This window comes from Neodiprion virginianus, chromosome 2 (assembly GCF_021901495.1).
Source record: "Neodiprion virginianus isolate iyNeoVirg1 chromosome 2, iyNeoVirg1.1, whole genome shotgun sequence".
Lineage (NCBI taxonomy): Eukaryota > Metazoa > Arthropoda > Insecta > Hymenoptera > Diprionidae > Neodiprion > Neodiprion virginianus.
In genome coordinates this window covers 30,013,196-30,038,217 of record NC_060878.1, presented here as the reverse complement: position 1 = coordinate 30,038,217, position 25,022 = coordinate 30,013,196, and the positions used below count along the sequence as shown (strand labels likewise).

Here is a 25,022-nt window from a genome sequence, read left to right as displayed (position 1 = left end):
TTAATTCTTCGTTCACAAACATGAAAATTCACGAAAAAAATCAGGACAACAAAAAAATGTTTCTTTTTTTAAGCTATGTAGCATTTTTTTTTCTTTTTTTTTCTTCTTACAAACTTTCGATATTAAAAATAAAAAAATCTAATTTTTCATCTAAACATTGGTTTTTTGAATCATGTCATGTATGAAAATGTCTATAAAACGGATAACCGAAGTCTATTTCGAAAAACTACGCTTACTCCTAGGGTCGTTGACATTAATCTTACTGAGATTCCGATGGTTTCGTACCGTGGAAACATACAGTCCGCACTAAACGATACCGATAGCTCCTAAGTCCGGTGCTTGTCGAATCCTATGGAAAAAAAAGAATAAATTTCACGTCGTGTGAATCACACGTTTGAACCGCGGGACTGCCGTCTAGTTTGAATGGTCCGGGGTCAGGAGGGCAGAGATACCGCAGCGTCAATTTGTGTGAGCAACACACGCCGCAGTCTATTTTATTTTCTTTTCCTCCTTCATCTCCCTCTTTTTTACCACCTGCTGCGACGGTGCTCCACAACGCTACGCGGTGCCTCTGCTCGCCCGGATCGAGAGGTTGGGGTGGGTCACGGGTTGCCGCGAACCGAACGGGGAGCGGGAGAAAAAGCTTACAGTGAGCCCGATGGTGCCGCTGTTGGGGAGAAGCTGCGGTCCGAGGCTGCACAAGCTCCGGCTGAAAGCTCTACCGTCGCATCTTACGTCAGGGAATATATATGGCGGACCGAGGACGAAGAAGAAGAGGAGGAAGACGCTGCAGGTGTCAAACTTGGCGCCGGCGCTTATTCGACACAATAGATGCTGCGCTGTACCCGCGCTCACCCTCCATACCCTTTTTACCTGGAACCCTGGGACCACCGGCCTCAGGTAATCCGCAAGCCCGGCTGTGAGAAAACGGCACGTATTACGGTTTGCCTGAAGATTCTTGCGGTATCAGCTTTACCAGAAGTGGATACGAGCACGAATCCGTCGACTTGTGATCACTGATCTGTAGTGGTGAGTGGACCACCGGTAGAGTTGGTGCTACGCCAGTGTAACCACTTCGAAATGTTCACTGCATTTTTACACTGAGATTGATGTATTGACTAATCGATGAGTCTGTAAGAACAGAAGCTGAAGGGATAATGACCGTGCCTGAAATACTCATTTTTCAGTGTCAAGGAGGACAAGGCCGGTCAGCACAAACGTCTTTCTCTCTCTCTTATTGTTGGTATGACGCTGAATGATATATTCACTGATTCTAACTTCAAGCTTATAGAGTACCTGTAAAGTCAACTAAAATGGCAAGCCGTCCAAGTGCCAAGTGATTTTTACAGCTTTCGAATGCTTTCGTTTCCTGAGACACTCTTCGTTAAAATCCTGTTCGAGTGATTCCCGTTTTAGAAACTTCTTGGAGTTGACTATGCCAGTATTTTAGTGGCTGGTACTGACGTTTTGTCTTTGTGGATCAAATCCAATCATAATTTTCTATCAAATTTTCTAGATTACCAAAACGGCGAGTTTACGCAGCACAAACCAACAATCGGGATCAAAATAAAATGCCGCTGTAATTCCTCAGCATTCCATGCGGATTGTAAACCTCGTCCTTTCTCACGCCTGCGAATACAACTTCTCTAAACGTGCACCAGGAACGTCGAAGTATCCGGTAATTACGTCGATCAGAATTGTCTTTCGAGGCGGCGTGCAGCGCAGGTTGGAATTCCGCATCGCACACTAAATGACCGAGGTCGTAGGTCGTACGAGAGGTAGACATCTTCGGAGCAGCCGCAGGAACCTGCCGATATTTCTTTAACCCACGGTTGTGCCCTACACCTACTTTTACCCAACAGCAGTGATCGCTTGGCGATCCGCCGTACACGGCGCTTTGGACCGCTGTATGGGGACCAGGTTCATTCATCGTCGTAGTTCCCGAGGCTGAGTCCCTTCAACCGGAGCCACCTGTTTTTCCAACTTCTCTAGAACGCGAGGTGCAGACACGTTCTCTTCCTATATACGGTCTAGGACTCTCTTCCTCGCTATAACATAAAGCCTCCACTCTCCAATTGATTGCACGGATATAACGACTCGCGAGCTCTAATGTTTCCACAAATATCCTGGTGGTCAGAGTCAAGACTTCTGCTCGAGGCTCGTGCGGAAAGGTGGATGGGTTATCCACCCAGACAGGGTTGGTATCATCGATGCCTGATATGGACGTATGAAATCGTTCGTGTCGAATTCATTGGATCGCGTATGACACTTTTCGCGGTGCTCGATAGACAACGGAAATTTTTTTTTTACTCCTCGTCAAGGTGTACGAAGAGCACTCCGTTGTGTTTCTTCGAGATGGCGTTATACCAGTAAATATACTGCAACGCGCAACGATGAGGATTAATTTTCGCGGTCGTCTGGCGACCGAAGCACCACATGTTCCGTAAGCGAGGAATATCCGTGTTTCTGGTTGGAATAATAGAAACCGAAGCGCATGTGGATTATACGGGTAAAGCACAGAGTGGCGCGGAACACGGTCAGGCGAGTTCAGCGCTTGCGCAAGGCAGACCGGAACTCTAAAATTGGTAAAATTCTCACCATCAGGAAGAACGGCGAGTAGAGACAAGGCGGCCGGCATGGTCCTGGAGGTAGATAGGTGGGTAGGTTAGGTACGTAACTCGGAGGCAGCAGCTGCGGGCTCAACAGCCTAGCACTTCACGTACCGTCGAGCAGGACGTAAAAACCGTGAGGACGGAGCGACGACGTCGACGGTACGCAACATCACCTCGTCACAGCGCGTGCATGTACCCGGGTAGAAATTCATAGAGGCACTCGTGTCCGCTATAATAATGTATAAGAGGGGCGGGACCACTCGGCGAGAAAAGACACGCCCGCGCTCTCGGAGGAGAGGAACCTGCCGATGCCGGCGAGGAAGCGTCACCTCGCGGCGAAGCGTCGGCGGGGTTGAAGAGGAGGATGACGAGGAGGGGGATTGAGGGGGAGGACTGCAGCGGTGGGAGTAAGACGGAGAGGGCGTTTACGTGGACTAAGGTAGATGAGAGGACGGCGTCGGTTCGTGCGGTTTGCGGTTCGCCTCGACACCGTCTCTCGTTCAACCGGCAGTCTGGTACCAGGCCGGTTCCATTCAGCCGTCCGCCGGTCGAAGCCCTCCGAAAATCGTATACGCACAGTATACGTCATAAAAGAGGGTGTAGTACCTGGAGTGCGGGTCGCGGTGGCAGGTATCTAGTCGCCGGAGATGCCGTAACCCGAGGTAGCCCAACCTGACCTGAAACCAATCTCTCAGAGAGAGAGAGAGAGAGAGAAAGTAAGAAACTAGCCAACAACAACGACAACAAAAACAATAAGCTAAATATCGAAACCGAGTACAGAATAGAACGGAGTAAAGTCTTTTCGTAACAATCGCAAAGGGGAGAAAGAGGAATAAAGAAAGCTGGAGAGATGCAGCGGCGACAACAGCAACAGCAGCAGCAGCAGCAGCGGCGGCGGCAGGGAAACGCGAGTATCGTAAGAGTGCGCATCGACAAGGGTGGTACTGTAATCGCGGAAGGGAGGCCGCGGCAAGGCTACTAGCGCGAGTACCTCCGGGGTTCGTTGATAAGAGAGGGGATCGCCGTCGAAGAAGAGGGGACAAGGGGGGGGGGGTGGTATCGTCGGAGGTGGTGGGGGACCTAGCGCGCGCACCTATCCCCGCCAGGGATTGACGGGGAGTGGGGAGGCCTACGGACGTCAGCCCAGACCTGGTCCGTCCGTCGTTCGGCCGAGCCGAGCTCAACGAGGTCCGGGGCTTAATAACGGCGCAAAGCTCAGCCAGCGTGTTTCTCAAACCGTGCTGTTTTTTTTTCATTTTTTACTTTGATTGATTACTTTCGTCCACGGTAGCCGGGTGTCTCAACGACAAAACTTGTTGTTCTTGGTAAAAAAAAAAGGAATAAAAAAAAAAAAAAAGAATCAGAGGAAGACCGCGGAAGGTAGAGGACCGTTCGAAGGAGGAGAAACTAAAGAAACTGGATATCGATCGGTCGATCGAAATCGCGTAACGGAGGATCGAGGAACCCCCCCCGGTCGATACGCCGCGGTTTCATGCCGGTATCAACACGCGCGCGGCACCCCCGGGGCAACCTAATCAACCACCACACCGCCCTCCGCGTCGAGAAGGTGGTACGCGCAACGGGGCCGGTCCAGGAGCAGCTACCACCCACCTGCCGTACCGCCCTCCCTTCGGCACCCTCGCCCCACTCCGTCGTTCTCCCTCCCTCCCTCCCTACTTCCCTCCCGTCCCGCGGAGACACCCCTCTCGCCCTCTCCTCTCCCTCGAGGCACGTCTTAGTCGGCCCTAAATCGTCTCTCGTGTGACAACCACTGGACCCGCTATAACAACGACCTGGTGTCCAGCCATGAACTGTAAACGTAGTGAGAGTGTCGAGAATTAGTCGAGTCGTCTGGATTCACTGTGAAACCGCCTTGAACATGTACAGAAGTTTTTGTGTACATAGTATAACCTTATCGTTACATCTGTGCGTTTTTAATACAATATTATACGTATATATGTATACGTGTACGCATGTGTAACATACGGCAATAATACGTATTATCTGCCTAGAGTGGTACGTTGCAGTGAATAATAATAATAATAATAATAATAATAATAATAATAATAACAACAACAACCGTAATAACGATAGTAATAACAACAACAACCAATAATAATAATAATAATAATAATAATAATAATAATAATAATCCTCTTCGCATTAATAATAACAAGGTGTGTAAAAATTAAGAAGAGGAAATTAAACGACGATTGTTAATCGCGTACACACGTTACGATTCGTACACGCGAAGATAAACGAACCCAATGTGTATCATGTACTAATATAATAATACACCGTTGCCGCTTTGCTGGATATAACAATGTCGTCACGGTTGTAATTATAGGTATCCTCGTTGTAATAACTGTGCAAACGGAGTAAATATTGCTCCCCCCGTTCGCCCCTTCATCCGTTCCCCTCGGCGTGTCACCCCTCCCAACCGAGGCCTCCCGCTTTGAAGAAGAATCGCGAACGAAACGTTGTTTACGGTCTTCATCCCCTTGATCGTGGTCGTCTTTGGTGTTTCGGAGTAACATTAGCGAGAGATTGATAAAGAAGTTCGCGGCTTAATCGAAACACGATACGCAAACAAATATCGTACACGCGAAACACCGATATTCACTCACTGGCTCTCTCTATCTGACAAGAGCTGGCGCAGAGACGGAGATACTTGACGCGTATAAAAGCATAAAAGAAACAACGTGACGCATGGAATTCTTACGGAAGTGGATATTGCCTGGGGAGGTGCGTCTCCCTGACTCGAGCCTCAGTGATTACGGACGGATAATGTCTGTCGAAGGGGTGCAGTGATAAAACGAGTTACGTACGTACGAGAAAACTAAGGAAATCGGTAATATTCGGGGCCGGATGCGTCGCGACGGGACGATCAGGCCGCTGAGCAGAACCGGGCGCAGGTGGATTTCCGATCATCTTATCATCGTCGCTCTTCTGCTTCCGGATCGCGTTATCGACGAGTAGAGGAGCCGAGGCGAGACTGCCGCCGGTCGTCGCTGGCTGCTGCTGCTGCTGAAAAACCGCGTGTGTGTAAAACTAGATCGCCGATCAGTGCATGGGAAGGACTTTTTTTCACTCGTTAATCACCGCCGTCGGTTGTGCGCGAGGTGCCGGTGCAACGAGGAGCCAAACGACTCCGAATACCAAGAGGTATGTCGGCGAGGCGGAAACAGGCCCGACCCAGCCGAGCCCAACTCGAAGAGGAACTTCTCGTTCGGGGCCCACTTCTTCGGACGGCCTCGGCATCTCTGCAGAAATCGAACCCTGACGATATACGTAAGTTTCATTGTTTTGCAACAGCGGGGACGAATTTTAATCCCGATTACTCGACCTCGGGTTTCCTGATCCGACGGACTCCGAGCGATGCGCGCTGTTCGGTCGTCGAAATGACGCCGCAGCCTCGTGGAGTAGAAAGGGGGATCACCTTTACAGCGCACGGTATGACAATCCTGAAATTAACTCGCGCATGGCTACGTTGCTGAAACTTTCCACGCTACAAGTGATCCTGAGTTGTGGATAGTAAATTCAATCTGCCGCATATCAAATACCGATAGACACGCAATGCGTATAATTCACAAGTTTATATGCCTGTACCAGATGTAGGTATGTCAAGTTGAGTGGGCAACATCGAACGTAAGAAACAACGATTCAAACAGCTCAGTCGAATTTGATGAGTAAAATTTGAAACTCTTTGAACCGTGTAATGAACAGTGGGTAAAATGATAGTTTCAATCGCAAGGGATTCTGCAAATGGTCGACGTAACAATGCGCGGAGTATAACAAAGTAGCAAATAAAATTTTCGGTGGGTGAATTGAAGTGTTCTCTCCTGGTCCATGCTTCTTTCGATGGATATGGATGATTGGGCACATTCTCTACGTAATATCGTTGCGTGAAGATCGTTCCGATCGCATGATCGTGGTTCCCGGCCGAGGTGCGAAGATCCAATTTATATCTGTAAAAGCGTATGAGAAACGAGCGGAGTAGAAACGAGAAGATAACGCTGTCAGGGATGTATAACGTGGCTGTAAGGCAGTTATTGACTCGTTTCGAAGCTGCTGACGCGTTAGTGCGGGTGTGTTGAGCAAAAGGCTGATGCAGACACGAGACCGACCGTCAGGTTATTTCTGAATACTTTGAGACGGCCGGGAAGACTTGCGCGTGATAAATAACCCTTGACATTAAATTTCTGTTAAACATGGAATCGAACATTTGCCCAATGTCTCAGCAAAACCAGTTCTAATAGCGAAAAATTGACCTTTTGTAACGCGCGAGATCTACGAGAACTCTCCCGAGTCACGGAGTACTTACGACGAGCACGATTCGTCTGAGAATTCGGCGGTATAATCAGAGCCTGGTGATAATTCTGGCTTGAAACGTGGTTCGATTATTCAAGAAACACAAATGATAAAAATTCAACGGCTGCGGATATTTCACAAGTCGAATCGGTGAATCTTATTGTTTCCGTAATTTTACCCTGATTTATACGGCTAATCGGCGTAGAAAACACGACGCGCATTCTCCGCGGCGTTTACTGCAATTTTACGACTGCAGCAGGCTGCAATCGCGAGGGTTCGACAAGCCGCTTTTGACAGTTCAACCGAACGAGATAAGATAGGACGCGTTGCCTAAGTAATTGCGGCGCGATGCCGGCGGTCGTACATCAAACGTCCCGAGTACACAAGTGCGGTGTGTGCACAAATATAACAATAACAAATGTGTGTAATGCTCGGGTTCTTCGGCCCAATTATTTCTGGCATTTCATCCCGGGGACAAATTCTCGGATAGGTATGTACGAATTGCGAACAATCGGTTATTTTCTTTTGCCTCGTCTCTGCTCAGACTTGTTCGTTTTCGTGCGTGAATATTGGTGCATCGGAGATATTGAAATCGCGGATCAGGATGAGAAATCGAAGGAGAAACGTGATCGGATGTTCGATGCTCTCAGCATCCGTGCGGACCATGGGATATATTCTGGCAGCAGCCATTTCTCGTAATAGTTGGCGTGGGGTTTATTCTTAGACGGAAAATAGACGCTTAACTACTTGATTTAAATTCAACGCACCAACAGTTGCATTTCGTTCGGCGGGATCTACACACGTATATCTATACATATATGCATATGCCTTACACTCTCGCATCATCGCACCTCGTTTCACGCTCATGCTGCTTTTCTGCTTTTACTTCTGCTGCATTTTGTACCGCGCTATTTAATCCTTATACTTCGTCGTGCCGTAGTGTATTGTCACTATAGCACACCTTATACTTTCGTCATACGTCACTGGGTGTATAAGTTTACGTAGATATTATAGGTATACACAGACGTACGTGTAGCTAGATCGATCTGAAAGATCTACGGTGATAAAATCGCGGCAGATGGAACCTGGCCCGGCAGTGAAAATGATCAAGGGGAAAAGCCGATGTGAGAATCACGTGTTACAGCGCGTAAACCGAAGGGAAGAAATATTTCGTCAGGTCAATTACGCTTCGATTAAGAATATTTTTTTGCGTCTTAAATAACTATATAGATATATAAACACCGAGTAGATAATTTCACCAAATCAGCGAAATAACCGTACAGCTTTGAACGAGATGGTTTTTCAAATTTTATGAAAACCTTAACATAATTCGAACCTAGCTCAACATTCGATAAATTCTCGTATTGATTCGTTACCGTTGATATGGTTATTCAACGGTACTTGGTTATTGCACCTAATGTTCGGAGTATCCGTTTACTCGCTGTTTCGTTGATTGCGTGACTTAGAACACAAGTCGAGAGGCTGGTAAAATTTGGTCTTTTAATAAATTCAATTTTAAACGAGAGAACATTTAGTAGAATGAATAGCGAGCCATTAGTTGACTTGTCAACTAAACTAACATGAACCGAATAAAAATATCTTCTGCTTCCAGTACCAGTGTGTAAATAAAAGGCGTTCTTCCGACGTATATAACGTGATTCCGTATAGCGCGAGAGCTGCGCAAGATAAAATATAACATGATCCTTAGATGGTAGGTATACCCCATAGGCCTAAAATATGTAATTGCGCCTGATTTCGAAACACGTCGGAGCTCGCGACGCGTGAATAATGGTAGAATTATTTCGTTATCTATGAAACGCCAGATTCTCGCGAGCCCCGCGGATGACTCCGAGAGTAGAATAAAAAATTCCTCCTCCTTTCTTCCCCCACCCCCTCGTCCTCCGGTTCGTATTCGGGAATAGAGGATATCCTGCGCGTAAACGATAGCGAACAAGCGTACGCCGAGTGTGATGTTCGTCACCGGGAGTTGATAGTCGGCCACTGGAAGCTGGTGTTAATCGTTGACAGAGACAATCGGGTTGTACACGGTTTCACGGATACGGGAATCAATCTCAGTCCCCGAGCAGAGTGGCTCCGAGATCTCTCGGCGTTCACCAAACCATCCGGCAAAGATATATTATACGTATAATACAACGCAGAGCGTCGTTTTAAACGAAGGCGCGAACGCCGCTGATCGTCGTGCGTGTCTGATACCGATGCGACATTATTAAGTCGTCCTCGACTGCTGACGACTTCTGACCGTACGTATAGTCGTCGAGTGTCGTACCGGAGGAGAAGCCTTTCTCGAAATACCGAACTCTATTTTTATATCAAGAGACCGCGGTGTGAAATGAGAAAAGAACGACTCCTCCGCATCGCAGTAATGCACTCGGTGATTCCTTACGGCCTTTGCAACACCCTGTACAACATTATACTGGTTATACCAACGTACCCACTTAACGCACCGGCGTTACAACACGAGCCAATGTCACCGCACGCGATGCATCGGCGTATAATTGACGGGGCTGCCTTTTACCCTGCGGAAAACTATTGCCGAAACTCACCTTCGAACCCCCGCAATTAGCTGTCCAGCTTTAGGGCTCGGCGAGTCGAGTGCTGCGAACAAGAGGGCGGAAGGGTGGATAGAAAGAGAGTTATGCGGAGGGCTGCTCTCGACTCTGTATCCGGACCTGTTACCGGGAAATAAAGGTATAACGACGGAAACCGCGTGTAGGAATGAGAGATCAATAGCCAAGGATAGTTCACCTGGCCTCGCCTTCTTGCAGTTCCCGAGGATTCGTCCAACTTTAACGTCTCGATCCACTCTCCGTCTACCATTTCAGACATGGTTTCCATTTCGCTGGACCTTGCGCTACCTCATTTCGTTGCAACGAATCGTCGCTGTGCAGCTGATAAAACACACCCTGATCATTCTTCGTTCAATCTGTAGTTGACGACGTTATCGCGGATATTCTAGAGAACTTCAAATACTTCGGCGCCGGTGCAGAAAACGAAAGTGGTAAACGTTGGTTGGATCGGTTTGACGGCTAGATCTTGGGCTTATTTAACACACTCGGTAAATAAGGAAGCAGCGGTATTCTTGGCGGTAATTGACGTGGAATCACTTCGTAAATCCTGAGTCAATCTGTCCGGTGAATCCGGTGAATCTATACTTTCTCGTGTATTTACAAACTGTGCAGATAGCGATAATTATTCAGGTTCCGCCGAGGATCAAGCTCGCTCATCTATCACTAATTCGCCGATTTTATTTTTTCTCTCAGGACCATTGCCAACTTGTTCTTCGATTCCTACGACGAACGTTACACGGGATGATATTATCAAAGAAATCGAGAGTGACGTTTATCCAAATTATTGTATCAACCAAGCGTTCCTACACGACTAATGCGGTAGAATCCACATGGATGCTCGTCAAAATTGTGTCGTTCCTTGGTAAATTCCACGTCATTGCACGATTAAAGTCGACGGCGTAAAATCTTTGCCGCGTATATCAACAACCAGATGCCCTTGTTTGCGCTACATACTTATGAAGATAAATATGAGCGTACCTTCCGCGAACAAATTAGTGTCCATTCGTATTGTACGTATGATGCGGCTGAACGTTGGCACTCCGAGTCACTACACGACACGTACGTTGCGAGCTGCGGTACAAGGTACGTGAATCGAGTGGGGTGTACGAGTGGTGCTTGGGTACATAGATCTTATTAAGCACACGCTGATGGCATTTTGTATGCGTCGACGATATGACAAGTACCGCTAATGCTCTACGAGCGGCTAAGCACCTATTCTCGGGCGCCGTGAAACGCCATTGTATAAACCCACACACCAATCTCGATCAGCGGTATTGGATACGCACGCCCCAGGGATGGCATCGCGCGTTCAAATATTTTACACGCTGTAATTTGCCCGTCTGTTTTACAACTGGCGGATATCTTGGTGCGATGATGAAACGGAAAAACCAGATTTGACATGGTTCGGAAAAAGCTTCGGAATGATTTATTAGAAGCGAGAAGAAACAGCAACTGTTTTCAAAGAAACCCTGAAATTTTTTTACAACTACTTACTTCGTTTCAGCTTGCTTCACGCGGACTGTAACGAAATGACTTTCAGTTAGGTACTGGAAATTTGTTCAATTTTATTTTTCATCGTGTCTTATTACGGATCAAGGAAATTATTACTATCGTGTCATCTTCGACACTCGAATCGTGACAACGATTTCAAGTTCTTTACTACGGCTGCAGTGAAACGGGGAGACGCGGCTGTAAAGAAATTTTCACCTTTTTATCACAAGTGTCTTTGACTTTATTAACGGCGTATTGAAAGATTGTGAGAGTATCTGTCGGCATTGAGAGACTCCGAAATAATTTGAAAGCTGAAAGGATGGTACACCGGGGATACTGAATGGAATGAAATTATTCGAATTCCGTTTGATCCAAGGAGCGAGCGCTAGAACGAGAAAGAGAAAGAGAGAGAGAGAGAGAGATAAAGAAAAACATTATTCCGATGGGAATAACAGAAATCGATGATCAGATTAAACTCGTGATTAAATTGAATAGACATTCACCAACGTTTCTTGAGAAGATAATTGACAAATTATGAGTTCTTGTAAACTTCGGTGAACTATAAATCCTCAGGGAGACAAGAGTAAAATACTACCGAAAGTCATGCAAGGATTTTTAATAATCAGGGTGAAAACTGTAGATCTGTCCAAACGAATAAGGGTATTTAAATTTCAGGCGCGCAAAGATTTCAGGATTACTGTAGTAAGTCGAAGTAAAACCTTGTTACAGATTAACACGAGAGTTCGCTTCACCGCGTTCCAAAATTTTCGAGACCAAACGGAAGGCGCGACTCTTTTGCAAACTCATTCCCGTTTCTATACATATATATGCAGTGGAATAAGAAGATGTCTGCCAGGTCAGGAGTAAAGTAAACTTGAGAATGAGAATCGGGGGAAAATCTTTTTCTCCGTATTCTCCGTTTTCAAGCGGTGACATTCACCCACGGGACATTAATTCTCACCACGACAGACGTCAACAAGCGTAAAAATTTGGCGAAAAATTAAATTTTTTCGCCAAATTTTCATGCCGCTTGTTCAACTCCCGCGGGTGTTTTCGCGCCGACCCTGCAACCGTGCACCGAATATTAATAGATCTCATATTGCACTTAGGCCGGCTACAGACGTCCCTCTCTCTCTCTCTCTCTCTCTCTCTCTTTCTCTCTCTCTCTCTCGCTCTCTCGCTCTCTCCTCGTATCTATCGCGCGTTGCAGACAACGACGACAACACAACAGTTGTACCCGTATGCATGCAGAGGCTGGTTGCCTGCACTTGTGAATTCAGACGAGTAAATATGAGGATCGTAAATCTTTGGGCTTCGTCGTCGGCGTCGGTCTAGTGCGAGCCGGGAGGCGCGGTGTCCGTCCTTCGCGCACGCGTCGATGATCCGTCTTAACTCTTAATTGCGTCACCTTTGACCCGAGTCCCCGGCTCTTGGCGCGTGCCAATATTAACCCAGACGTTCCGTCGCGACGTTATTATCAATTAATAACGCACTCACCGACTCAATGCGTAAGTCGTAAAATCCTAAGTATGGTCAAGCACCAACCGATACTCATTAGACTCTGCCTTCCAACTTTCTAACCCAACCGAATACAACGTTGTAAATTATAATCGGTCCCTCAATTTTCTCGACGTTCAAGGAGGCTCTGGATCTTTGGTGATATATCACCGTAACCTAATTCGTCATCGATTATAGTCGAGCTCGGTGTGACGCCATCTTGTTTCGAAACATCCGGAACGATGAAACTTTTGCGAACACGGTTTGCGAATTTTTAAGCAGTCCTGGAAGCACTGTTTCTTTAACGTAATTTGAGAGATTGAAGGTCACGATGAAAAAAAAAATATCAATCGGAGAATTATCGAGTATTTCGCCGAGTCATGCGCTGAGAATAATTTAGGTTGTTATAGTAACTAGAAAAATTCAGGAAAATCAGTTTGCGAGGTTTACTCTAACTTTTTTAGTTAAATAAGGCTTTAACGTCAATTTATTGTTGCACAAGCGTTAAATTTTCGCAACAGTTGCAAGAAAATCTAGCAACAGTGATCGCAATGAAAAAGAATAGTAACGGATACTAGACTTTCCGGTAACAGTTATAAAACTAATTTTCATTTTCTACGTAGAACTATATTTTTCGATTGTGGTAAAAAATGAACATAGTTAAGGACCGCGGCTTCCGGATCCACGTCGTAATAGCGTCACGGTTCAAGTTACGCCTGATCAATGATTTTCAAGTACCAAGTGAGTGTACCTGCACGACTACCGGAGGCTTTCGCATAACAATAACGTATCACGACGTTGCGGATACGTTACGAAGAACGTCGCAATTGCGCGAACGGTTCAAACGCATTCCCGAGGGTTTTAAGGAGCGCGCGGCTTCGGTCGGCCGCCTGCAAGCGCGGGTACAATTACGCGAAGGTACGGTAGGGTGAAGGTAGGTAGGTACCAAGCGAGCAGCTTCGGCTCGGTTATTATTTATATCGAAGCATCGCTGCAGCGGCGGCGACGGCGTTGCGTAACACGCGGTGACGTTGATGCGGAATCGGCGTCGGATAGGATAAGAAGAGGATGAAAGTATGCGGGAAGCGGAGAACCGACGTAAGAACGGTGAAACGTCACCTAGATGCTGCCTGCCGTGGGATGAGAGGGGAAAAACACCCACGAGAGAATTCCTTCGCGGAAGTATAATATATAGGTACCGCCGATGCCGAGCATTAAACTGTTGCTCGCCTCGTTGTCCCGGTCCAATTGTGCGGTGCCTTCCTTGCGCTTCTTCCAATTACACAAAATCATCCGTGAACATTTTTCTACCGCGATGATAATGATGATGACGATGATGACGGTGATGACGGTACTCATACGTCGAATCGACGCGGAACGCGTTTAGCGCGGTTTAAAACTCGTTGGCCGGTTTTTACCCGATCCCAGCGTCAGCTGTCAGAAACGAAATGTCGAAGAAACGCGCTGTCCGATACCGATCGCGCCGTTCGTCCCGATATTCCGTTCCTGAAGGCTGCCGGATCGCGTTCGTTCGTTCGCAACTCGGTAAACGGTCTTCTCGCGTATCGTGCAATGAGACCAGATACACAGATCAACGATGCGGTGAAACCCGGAAACATCGCAGGCTTAATTTTTTACGAACCTACATTACACTACACGATATTCAAGCCGGGTCGATGACAATTAAAATGGTTGATTTCGTACCGAAAGAAACGAGTACGGGAATTCTGCTCTCACGAACGAAGAACGATCCTCGAAGCTTATATACCGAGCATCAAACGCCAAGTGCTCGCGAGGTTCAAAATGGGAGAACGGAATTATTCTTCTCCTCTTTCCCTGGTCCTTTTCCTTTTATTCGTGCCTCTTTGTCTCCTGCCCTCGTCATACGCGAAGCGAAACTCCAGGTGATCCGTGACGGGAGATACTCGCTCTCCTGGTGCGAGAGGGAGAACCGGGGGACCGAGAGGAGCGAATAGCACCGTAGTTTTTGCAATGGAAGAAACGGGTTTGACCCAACCGCTAATTGGGCACCGCGGCACTGTACACACAAGGAGAGTACCTAATTTGTTGCCAATTTCGCAAAGATAGCTCCCCGCGTCGTTGGTGCTGCTGCTGCCGCGTCTTCCGCTACAGCTTCTGCTTCTGCTTCTGCTTCTGCTTCTGTTTCTGGACCGATGATATTGATGGGTGTTCCGCTATTCGCGGAATGCCGAACTCGCCGTCATCGTTTCAGGGTGCTTTTCGATATCCGTTTTCGCGCCACGATTCGACGAGAGCAACGCGGTGAAAAAGTTTGCTGTATAATATTGTAGGTGATCGTTGCAGGAGGTGAGCAACGCGCTGGAGCTTATCGCCTGTATCAATTAGATGTACCGAAATATGTTGATGAAAATTTGAAAAATAACCGCGGTACGGGACAAATTGATAACCAAGTTCGGACGGATCTTTGGTTTCTCCGTAGGAGGGCACGCGAGCGTACACTTATAACTCTCTTCTGCGTGGCGCACTTTTTCCCTCTTTTTCACTCTCTTTATTTTTTCGTCTCTCCCTCTCTTCCTCTCGTCTCTGGATGCTCGGTGGATTTACGACGGCGATATACGGCCACAGCCTCCATAATGTCGCCTGTAAACGGATATGCCTGGGAGAGGACATGCGCCGAGCAGCAAAAGACTCGGGACTTTGAATTTCCTAGGCAACCCTGCACCGCGGTACCTTTACAGTTTAGACAAACCAACCAACATCCCCATTCATTCTACCAACCGCAACGACATCGGCCCTCGCCTCGCTCCGCGGTAAGAGACATATTTTCCCAATGGCCGCGGTAGGTAGGTACACGATGCTGATCGTAGTCGCGTTGAAAGGAAATCATTTTACTGCGGTATGGGATAACCGCCCCCGCACTCTCGTGCCTCAGACATCGGGATTCCATTGAGAAGCTCTCGAGAGGATCGACGTACGAGTCGACTTTGAAAAACGGTTCGGAACTCGCGTCACGGATATATAACGCTCGTACAAGTCTGCCGGTCCGTGAATCGAATAAGCGTTACCTACGCAATTTTGCGATTCAATTCGAAGTTGTTCCCAACAAGTCCGAACACTTCGCGATATCATGCCAGGTCTCGTTTAAGGATCAGCAATTTACTCCGAACCTCTGACCTCTGGTTAAGCTTTTCCAGACTTTGGGCTAAATTAGAGAGCAACCGTGCACCGTAAGGGGAATTATTACGAGGCTAGTGGTCGGAGGATTAGCGTCATAAAACACGCACAAACCAGTGTAGGAGGGACAACCAGACGCAGCTAGGGACGAGCTAGGCGAACGAAGAGCTGTGACGTGGTCTTCGAATGCGCGATCAACGGACCGAGGACAGATCAAAAGCCAGAGCCGTTTAAGGGCGTTCGTTACATTATTTCGCGCCAGCGAAAGGGTTCCAACTTATCCGCGCGCGGCGGCATTCACCAAAAGCGAATTCATCCCGCGTGGGGTGAATGCGCGGTGTATTTACTTAATAACCGACCCGTCGCCTCGTCTGATCATCGCTGGGCTTTAATCGCGACTGTTCAGAGCCCGGGGGGTCCTCAACCCGCGTTTCGGGACGGTTATTGATAACGCCTTTCTCGACGCCTCTGCCAACATCACGAACGCTCGGAGCGAGAGAGAGAGAGAGAGAGAGAGAGAGAGACGCGTGCCGTGGCTTCGACGGGAATAGATTAATCGCAAACAGTTCATATTGCAAATTTAACAAGACGAGATGCTGACGAGATCTGAAAACTAATTACATCCGCTTTGCGAATCTGGCGATGTGGATTTTTTACGTTGGTGTACTTGTAACAACGTTCATAACACGATGGCAGATTCGTAAACACGATTAAAGGTTTGACTATTGAATTTTTTGACAAAGTCTGGGAATAAATTTGTGAAACAAACATTTCGACAAACCGGTGCACCGTTTCCCATCAATGACAGGAGGTTTTAGGTAGCCGATGTATAGGAAATATTGAATAGTAGGATCAGGAATTAGAGAAAAAATTTTACTATTCGCCAGAACTACGGAACCGATTATTATTCTCTACACATTTAATTTGCTTGATTTGCAATCTACTGTGGAATACTTTCATCTAACGTTGAAGCGATTCATCGTGAAGACATTCCGTTTCACGAGTTTCACGATGGTCTCAACATTGATGAGTAGTTCGCACTTGTGTTACACATTTTTCTGAGCATAGTACGAATACCTATAAGAGAGACATCGATACAGTTGATTGATTGATCAAGGCTTGTGATTCCAATTTTCAATCTTAAGTACGACTGCTGTCAGGAAAAACGGCTTAAACTAAAAGAGTTAACGAAATATAAAAGAATGGCACAATTTCGGAACGGCTTATGTGTAACTGTTACAGCGACGAGTCCGTGCTTTGAATTGCAGGAGAAGAAAAGCGGAGCATGAAGAAAGGTGCAAAAAGCGAATTGAGCGGTCTGAAAAGAAATCAATTTTCGTCAATTGTTACTTACAGTACTCCCTTGTAACATCTCGAAGATAAAAAGAGACAAGGATCGTGACCCGCGTAGTACGGTTTTTTGCGTTTCTTCCTTCACCCCGAATTCTCGCATAGGCGCCTGTAGCTATGAGAAGACGCCACAAAGACGCGAAGACGTAACGTTACGCCGTTGAATATAAGAGGACTCGAACACCGGACTGCGAGAAGTTTAATAAAAATCCATCCATCGGCTCCCCGCAGCCGTATCTAGATACGATTCAACACGTTTTCTGCTCGGGCGGTCCCGAATCCGGGTGGGAACGCAATTGCGAAATAATGATAGCTGCAATAACAATAATAACTATGGTATACGAACCCGCCGGTTGGCTGCAGGCGGGGATTCCCCTGCGGGAAAACGAACGAGACACCCTGCACTCGCTGCAGGGACACAGAGAAAGAGAATGAATGAATGAATGAGGGGGGGAGAGAGAGACAGAGAGAGAGAGAGATGTCCCCACGTTTTGTCATTTGACATCTGCATTGTCGTTGCATCGTTATATTGTACACACTGTACCCTGTGTACGCATGAATATATGTATACGCATGTTCTCTACGTATATTTCGTTGCTAGATCGCTGGTTCGTTCGTCGGTTACTTGCACCGAATGCAGCCAGAAACCAGGCTACTCATGCACGCTTCTGCACCCCGCCATGCACCTTGGGGCCGATCGGATGCCTTGTCCACGTTTTACGGTTGACTTGGCTAAACAGGATCGCATTAGTGCCCCCCCCCCCCTCTCCCTTCCTTCCCCGATTTCCCTTCCCTCCCAAGGCTGTGCTTATAACGTAGGGAGATTAGCATCTCGGGGTACAATTTTCCTTTCAATGTTTTTTTTTTTTTTTTTTCTCTCAGCTCTTTATTATTACATGTACAATTCTCTTTTCGCATCTTTCTCTCTCTCTCTCTTTCTATATATAGGTATATATATACATATATTCTTTTTGTTTATCTTTCATCCCTATCCCGTCGCCATATTGTCTACTATGACATATTTTTACCGTTACCACATGCACTGCACTGCACTCTCTTCAATTTCTCGTACTTATTCTATCTTGTAACCATCCTCCCTGTCACGTCGCCAGGTACGTGGAGTTTACCGCACCATTCAAGCCAAAAGTATAATGACACAATATGCACAGTAACGTTCATTAATAGGTTTCCAGTGATTCACTATTTTTTTGTTCCTTTGAATCAAAGCTGAAACAATTTTTTTTTTTATACATGTAGAAAATTTTACGTGTCTATGATCGACGTATCATTTGCTTCTTGTATCACTTGCGTCGCTGGTCATTGGCGCATAAAATTTGATTGGAAATGAAACTCGTTCCAGTTTTGATTCCAAAAAAATAGTGATCCACTGAGGAACCTATTGATTAAACATTATCGTACGGTATACCAATCACTGACCAATAGCAAGGGTCATTCTTTATTTTCACAAACAAGGACGTGGCTCTGAATCGAACCAATCGTAATTCGGTATTAAATGTAAAAATGAAACTGTGTTATAACGAAAACGGACAGGAATTTTGGTTTTTTGATACATGCGTCGCGTTGCGAGGCCGGACCGAGAAAGGGTTGGACCTAAACTGCTCGCCATAGCTAGTTAGCATATTACGCCAACGAGAGGCGGGTTGTGTGCCTTAATTCCGGCCGTACAGGAAAGGGTTGAAGCACCCTCGCGACCAATGACAGAGAACCTTGCGGGGACGGCCAACGAGCCATTCCCCCGGGTCTGCACAAGGTATCCTCCGCATGTTGTCACGTGTACTTGATGGAGAATATCACCGTGTTTTCCGAGAGATCCGTATTCCCGTCATCGCATCACGCACGTGTCATCTCTTCACAGAATCGGGCCCATCTTGGACCGCCTGGACGAACCCGAAGCACCGAAATCTTCCATCAAAGCCCGCCCGACGGATCGACGCCATTTTGTTTCTATCTTACCTATTTTATATCTTTCTCTTATTACCGTTCGTGCCTGACTTGAGCAGTCTTGATTATTCAAATTATTCAAATCAATGAGATGGATTGATTTTGTGGGAATAAGTGCTGAAATTTTTTATTCATGAACCCGCTTCACTCGAGACTACTTTTCCGATAATGAGACATGCGTTCTTGCCTTTGGATGTTTCCGGTTTTACTGCAATTAGGTAACAGATTTCTTTCTGCTAGACCGTGTGAATACAGATCGAAAAAAAAATGTCATCCTTCATTGAATGTTTAGACCATACGGAACACATGTTTATTTACAAAAAACTTCCATTCGAAGCTCCGAATCATGTAGCAATTAGGGATAATTTTCACGGTATTTTTTGTCTGTTGAGTAAAAAAAAAAACCTTTAGATTTCACCACAATAGAACCAAAAACTTTTTCCTCTTACACAGCTTGTACGGTTTAGAAGCTGTCCAAGTTGAATTCGAATAAAAATCACAACGACAGTAAATAGAAAATTTGAAATACAAACAATGATCCGTGTGAAACGATGTGAAAAAATTTCGACTCTCCGTCACCAGATCGTCCCGCAGTACGGTGCAACTGTCATTTAAAACTCGATACCCTGGGACTGACAGATGACAACGGATGACATATTTTTGCGGCCTCCCCCCTGTTGGTCCCCCGCTTCATTGTTTGACGATTGTCTCCCGTTGGATTGGGTTGGGCCCTCGTACAGTAGCTGGTAATCTCCCCGGAAATGCGTTACGAAAGACTAAACAAACGGTTCAACAGAGAGAAATAAAGATACAGAATACAGGGGACTCTCTCTCTCGCTCTCTCTCTCTCTCTCTTTCTCTCTCTCTCTCTCTCTTTCTTTCTCTTTCTCTTTCTCTCTCCCTCCTCTTTACCAAAAATTCGGGATAGGACATCGTCGTATGTCGGGTCACCGAAACGGTGAACAGGGGCGAAGAGGGGGACCTTTGACGACATTGGGACAAATTTTTCCGCAAGAAAAATTCCGAATGGAAAAAAATGGTCGTCGGTCGTGGGGCACGGGATGCTGCCGGAGGTGTATTACGTTTAAAATGACAATAAGGACAGCTAATAATAGCGTAGGTACATGCATTATGGAGTATATGGGATAACGCTATGGGACCCGGATTTCTCTGCGCGGTTTACGCCATGTGCCCTGGAAATCTCTCTCTCTCTTTCTCCGACATTCAGGTTACCTACAGCACCGTGCCTTATATCTACTTACTGTATACACAGGGGCTGAGTGCATCGTTCCGCAAATTCGCGTGTAAACACGACCACCCCTCTGCGTTGCCCTTTGGCCCTTCGTACCACACGATGTGAGACACAGGCTCGATATATAGGCTTATGATACACAGATTCCATTGTCGTATAATCTGTCATTTTATGGCTCTATCAATCTTTGTGGAAGTCTTCCCGTATTTGTGCGAAATGCAATAATATGCAATCTACGAGGTTATTTGCGATTTTTTTGATTATATATTGAAAATGTTGCGGTATTTAACCTTTTACAATTTTTGAAAATCAATCACGTTCAGTATAATACAGTACGAATAGGTATTATACACGTGGATGTGTCGTAAGATTTGTTACCCAGACTCGCTTGAGGTATATCTGGCAAAATAATTTTCTCACAGTATAATTATATTTTTCCTTAAAAAAAAAACAATGGAAAATATAATTTCGATAGTAGGAAGATGAAAAAGTAACGAAGAGAGATGAAAATTCACTACGCAAACGTATAACGTCTTGAATCAAGATTGAAAGTAATTCTTCAAAACCGATTTGCTCTTTACAAACTGTCATCGTCAGCGACAACAGACAAGCTCAATTCTTTGCCCTAATCATATTGTTCGGAAATCTCCAACAAAAAATAAAAAACAAGACAATAAAATCTGTTATACGTTATTTAGTGCAAAACATCATAGTGCGTTTTTTAGACACAGGGAAAAACAAATGATTTTACTAAATACACAAGATCGACTCTCTCGATCGATCTTTGACTGCACCTTTGAACTAAATGTATACATAACTACGGAGTGGAAGTTTCAAAACGCTCAATTTGCGTTTTAGTATAAGTTTTCGTTTTATAATTGGAGTAAATTTGAAAAACTGCACGCCTGGTTATTTCAAAAGAATTTGAAACGCCATTAGGACGGTATGTAAAATGTGCTACTGATCAGATGGCACGTGAAGTTGATCCCGATTTGTGCGCGCAAGAGACAAGCGAGGCGAATGCACACGTTCTCCGGTATAAGTTGCGTCTAACATATTCGTACACACAGATACCGTATCCACCGGTCTATATTTGGGGAAATAAGAGGCCCGCAGTAATAGAACGCTGCTGCAACGGCACGAACCGTCGAGATACAGAGACAGCCAGCCGGGGTAAGAAGAGGAGCACACATCGTTCGTCATTCGGAGGAGACAGTCGGAGGTAAATCCATACGACGATCCGTGGCTAATTGCTCCCGGCGACAAAAAACCGCATCTCCTGCTCCGCGATGCCGCCGCGGTATTCTCCTCGCAGCTTGAACCACACGCGCTTAATTCCGAGTATTTTCATCCTTCTCTATTCGCCCGTCATATTCCGTGGAAAAATTGCAATTACAAGACGCATGGGAAATCTGTAGAGCGAAGGAAATCTAGAAGGTTATAATCGTGCCCTGTACCTATAGAAGGTTCACCCTGCCGGAGGCTGCGCGAGCGTGATAAAAAAAAGGGGGAGAAATCGTCACGCGATCTAGAGTTTATAAACTGACAATCGCAACGTAGAATCACCGCGAATTCCGTGATACTTGATGATCAAATCGCGGCACGCGATTCGCAGAGAATCGCAGAGAATCGCTCTTATTTGTCATTCTTACGTACGGACATTCCCGAAGCTATAGGGGGTCAATCTTGGTGGCTTATGTTTGCCAGTAAATCAGGTTTTTCCGGTCGTGTTGATCGGTTACCGTTCGAAAAGAAAATTCAACACATACAGACCCAAATCATTTACCGAAATTTATTGATAGAAGTAGCTTTCTTTTTTTTTTTTTTACAAAATGCAGAGGGCGTTTCTTCGTCCAGCAGATTAAACCTTCTTACCCCGTGAAAAACTATGAAATTGTGCGCGTAAAACGGTTGACATTTATTCTTTGGACAATCGCTTATGCGGTATGACCTTTTGGTAATTTTTGACACCTGGGTTCATGTTTGATCGTACGTACGAAACGGCCTTTATTTTGAAGCGAAAAATACTTGAGCTTCCAAAATTGCCCCGGTCTACCCTCCGGCAATTAGCGTTCTTCTTTATCGACCGGAACTCTGCACACGCCATAGACCAAAGAATTTGAAGATGAGCCTCAGCCCCTGTTCAAGTCCTGCCGCTACTTACGATTAAACGAAAACCAACAACAACAAAAACGAACGAGGAACGAACAGAACAAACTCCGAGGGTGAAGGCACAGCTTAGAAGTGCGTAAATTCGCGAGGGGAGGAGAGAAAGAGAGAAAGGGAAAGTCTCAGAACTTTTGTTATCCCGCGGATTGCGGAGCCGCGGGAACCTCGAGGTGTATACAGCTATTGAACGTAGAGCAGAAGTCATTCCCAACGGGACGAGGCAGTAATGTCTCGCGAGAGACTCTCTAGCGATAGAGAAAAGGATAGGACTCACCGCGGTTAGGTGAGAAATGGAGAGAGAGAGAGAGAGAGAGAGAGAGAGAGAGAAGGAGGGAATTCATGGAAGGGAAGAGGGGGCGGCAAACGAAGGGATCGGGACAGCTTAGAGAAACCGAGAAAAGAATTCGGATATTTCTTCAATATATTTTAGTCTCGCATCTCGCGGTGAACGCTATTTTCGTTTCGGCGGTTTTTAAGAAAGAGAAAAGGAGAGAGACAGATACATGTGTATATATATATATATATCTATATAAGAACGACGTATGCATATGTCACATGCCGATGTCTTCCTATATGTACGCATACGTATGTACATACATATATATATATATATCAGTAGGAAAAAAAAGTACCCGAAGACTTGGAGTTAAACGAAATGAAATAAGAAAAATTGCCAAAAAAAAGGGAGAGTATAAGAAAGAAAAGAAAAACAAATATGTCGAATGAAAGCAGAAGTAAAATTTGGAGAAAAAGACAAAAGCATCAGATGCCATGCGTTTGGTGGGAATAAGGAGAAGCGAGATGAAAAAAATAAAAGAAAGGAAAAATAAACGGGTAAATAAGAAGGAAAAACTCGTACGCACACGCGGGCAAGTTTACGGACGAAAAGAAAAAGAAAGGAAGAAAAAAAAAAAAAAAATTATAGGTTTCCCAGCGCGTGATCTACGCGCCCGCAACGCGGCAGGGCTCTGATTTATCGACTCTGCTTTGCCCCCTACCCCCCCCCCCCCCTCACGGAGGCGCGAGTCTTTCTCGTCTCGATCCCCTCCCGGCACTTCGCTCGCGCCTCGGAGACTCCTCACTTCGCTTCACTGCCCTACCCATGGTGACATCGAACTCGTCACTGTTGTGCCTGCTAGACGCGGCGAGGCGAGACGAAACTGGCAACGGCCAACAACGCTATTCCACTCCGAAATGCTGCACGCGTCTCTCTTTATATATCTGTATGCATAGCGTATACGTGTATATATATATATATATATATACATATAAATAGGCAGACAGGGCAGATTGTAGCTACTTTAATCCGAAACAATTTCGTTAGACGTTTCTTAAAAGCTTTATTTTAAAACTTTTACCACAGCATCGGCCTCAACTATTTCCCATCCTGCACCAGGGAATCTTTGACGACGCTTATAACATATATATATATAGATAATTCTCACCGAGGATACACTCAACGCCCTTTATATTCTATGACCTACGCACGAATCACGATCTCGGTCACGAATAACGTGCAACGTGTAGAGAAGTAATTTTTTGGGAACATTTTTTTTTTTTTTTTTTTTTCAACCCGTCTCTAATTTCTACAAATTTATCGACGAATCTATGTTCTATGTTTCAGCATTAATAAACTTTATATTTACGATTTCACTGCGGAGGAAATGACAAATAAGATTCGATGTAAAAACATTGCAAGGTATCTACAGAGCCACTCTCTTGAGAAAAAATTACAATTTTTCGAATGGGGGAATTGTAGAAGCTGCATAGATATTCGGCGCAAGATATTTTTCAGAGGAAAGTGAAAAGATTATTCTAATTTTGTGAAATGAGAATTTGCGAAAGCGAATAATAATATAATTTATTGAAACGAACTCTCATACGTAATTACGTATCTAGACGTACGTTTCTCTGAAACGCATGTAAAGTTGCATATCAAGGTTGAGCAAAATATATACATCCAGTGGCGAGTTGCATGAGAATAGCAGCTAGAATCTAAGTGCGAAAGTGAAGCCTGCAGCTTTCGCCGAAGTCGGGCGGATTGCCGGGTCGTGGGGCATGAGGTGGCATAAGAGAGGGGTGGGGGGGGGGGGGATGTTTGCGAAGTAACACGAAGCCACTAGAGTGTGTCTGGGGTCCGGGCGATATATCTATTTGGCTTAGTACCCGGCTGCTATGCCCCGCCGTAACACTCAATTTTTCAAACCCTTATTGATATAATATAATATTAATACCTCAGCCACGAATCCAGACACGATTGTAACTGAGTAAATAATTCAAGAACCGCAGGCATAGGTATACCTTATTTCACCGTTTCTATAATCCCGTTCTTCTCCCATTACCATTTTACCGTTTTCATCTTTGCTGCAGAATTTTCTCTGTGTTACGGATATGTACGCTCGATTTGCAATTTGTGCCCCTTGTAAGGTACTTTTGTGTAACGTGAATGAAAACAAAAAAACAAAAAAAAAAAAAAAAAAAATAGAAGATACGAGCAATAAAATTAACCCTGCGTATGTGTAGCGAAGATTTTTATCCCTCGTTCGTCCTTCTTCTGTATTCATTTCGCAAGAGTTTTTGGCAGAGAAAAAGTTTGTCAAATTCTTTATGCACAGGGTGGGGGAAAGAGTCGTC

At 45.6% G+C, this 25,022-nt stretch overlaps 1 protein-coding gene across 1 annotated transcript in view; it reads left to right on the top strand.

The window, feature by feature from the left end:
- Positions 1-4,785: 4,785 nt before the first annotated feature.
- LOC124297678 (homeotic protein spalt-major-like) overlaps positions 4,786-25,022 on the top strand; it is a 59,335-nt gene continuing 39,098 nt past the window's right edge. Inside the window, exon 1 of the mRNA XM_046748950.1 lies at positions 4,786-5,903. Within this exon, the coding sequence (XP_046604906.1) occupies positions 5,780-5,903 (124 nt within the window). The 5' untranslated portion in view covers positions 4,786-5,779. The remainder of the gene's footprint in view (positions 5,904-25,022) is intronic.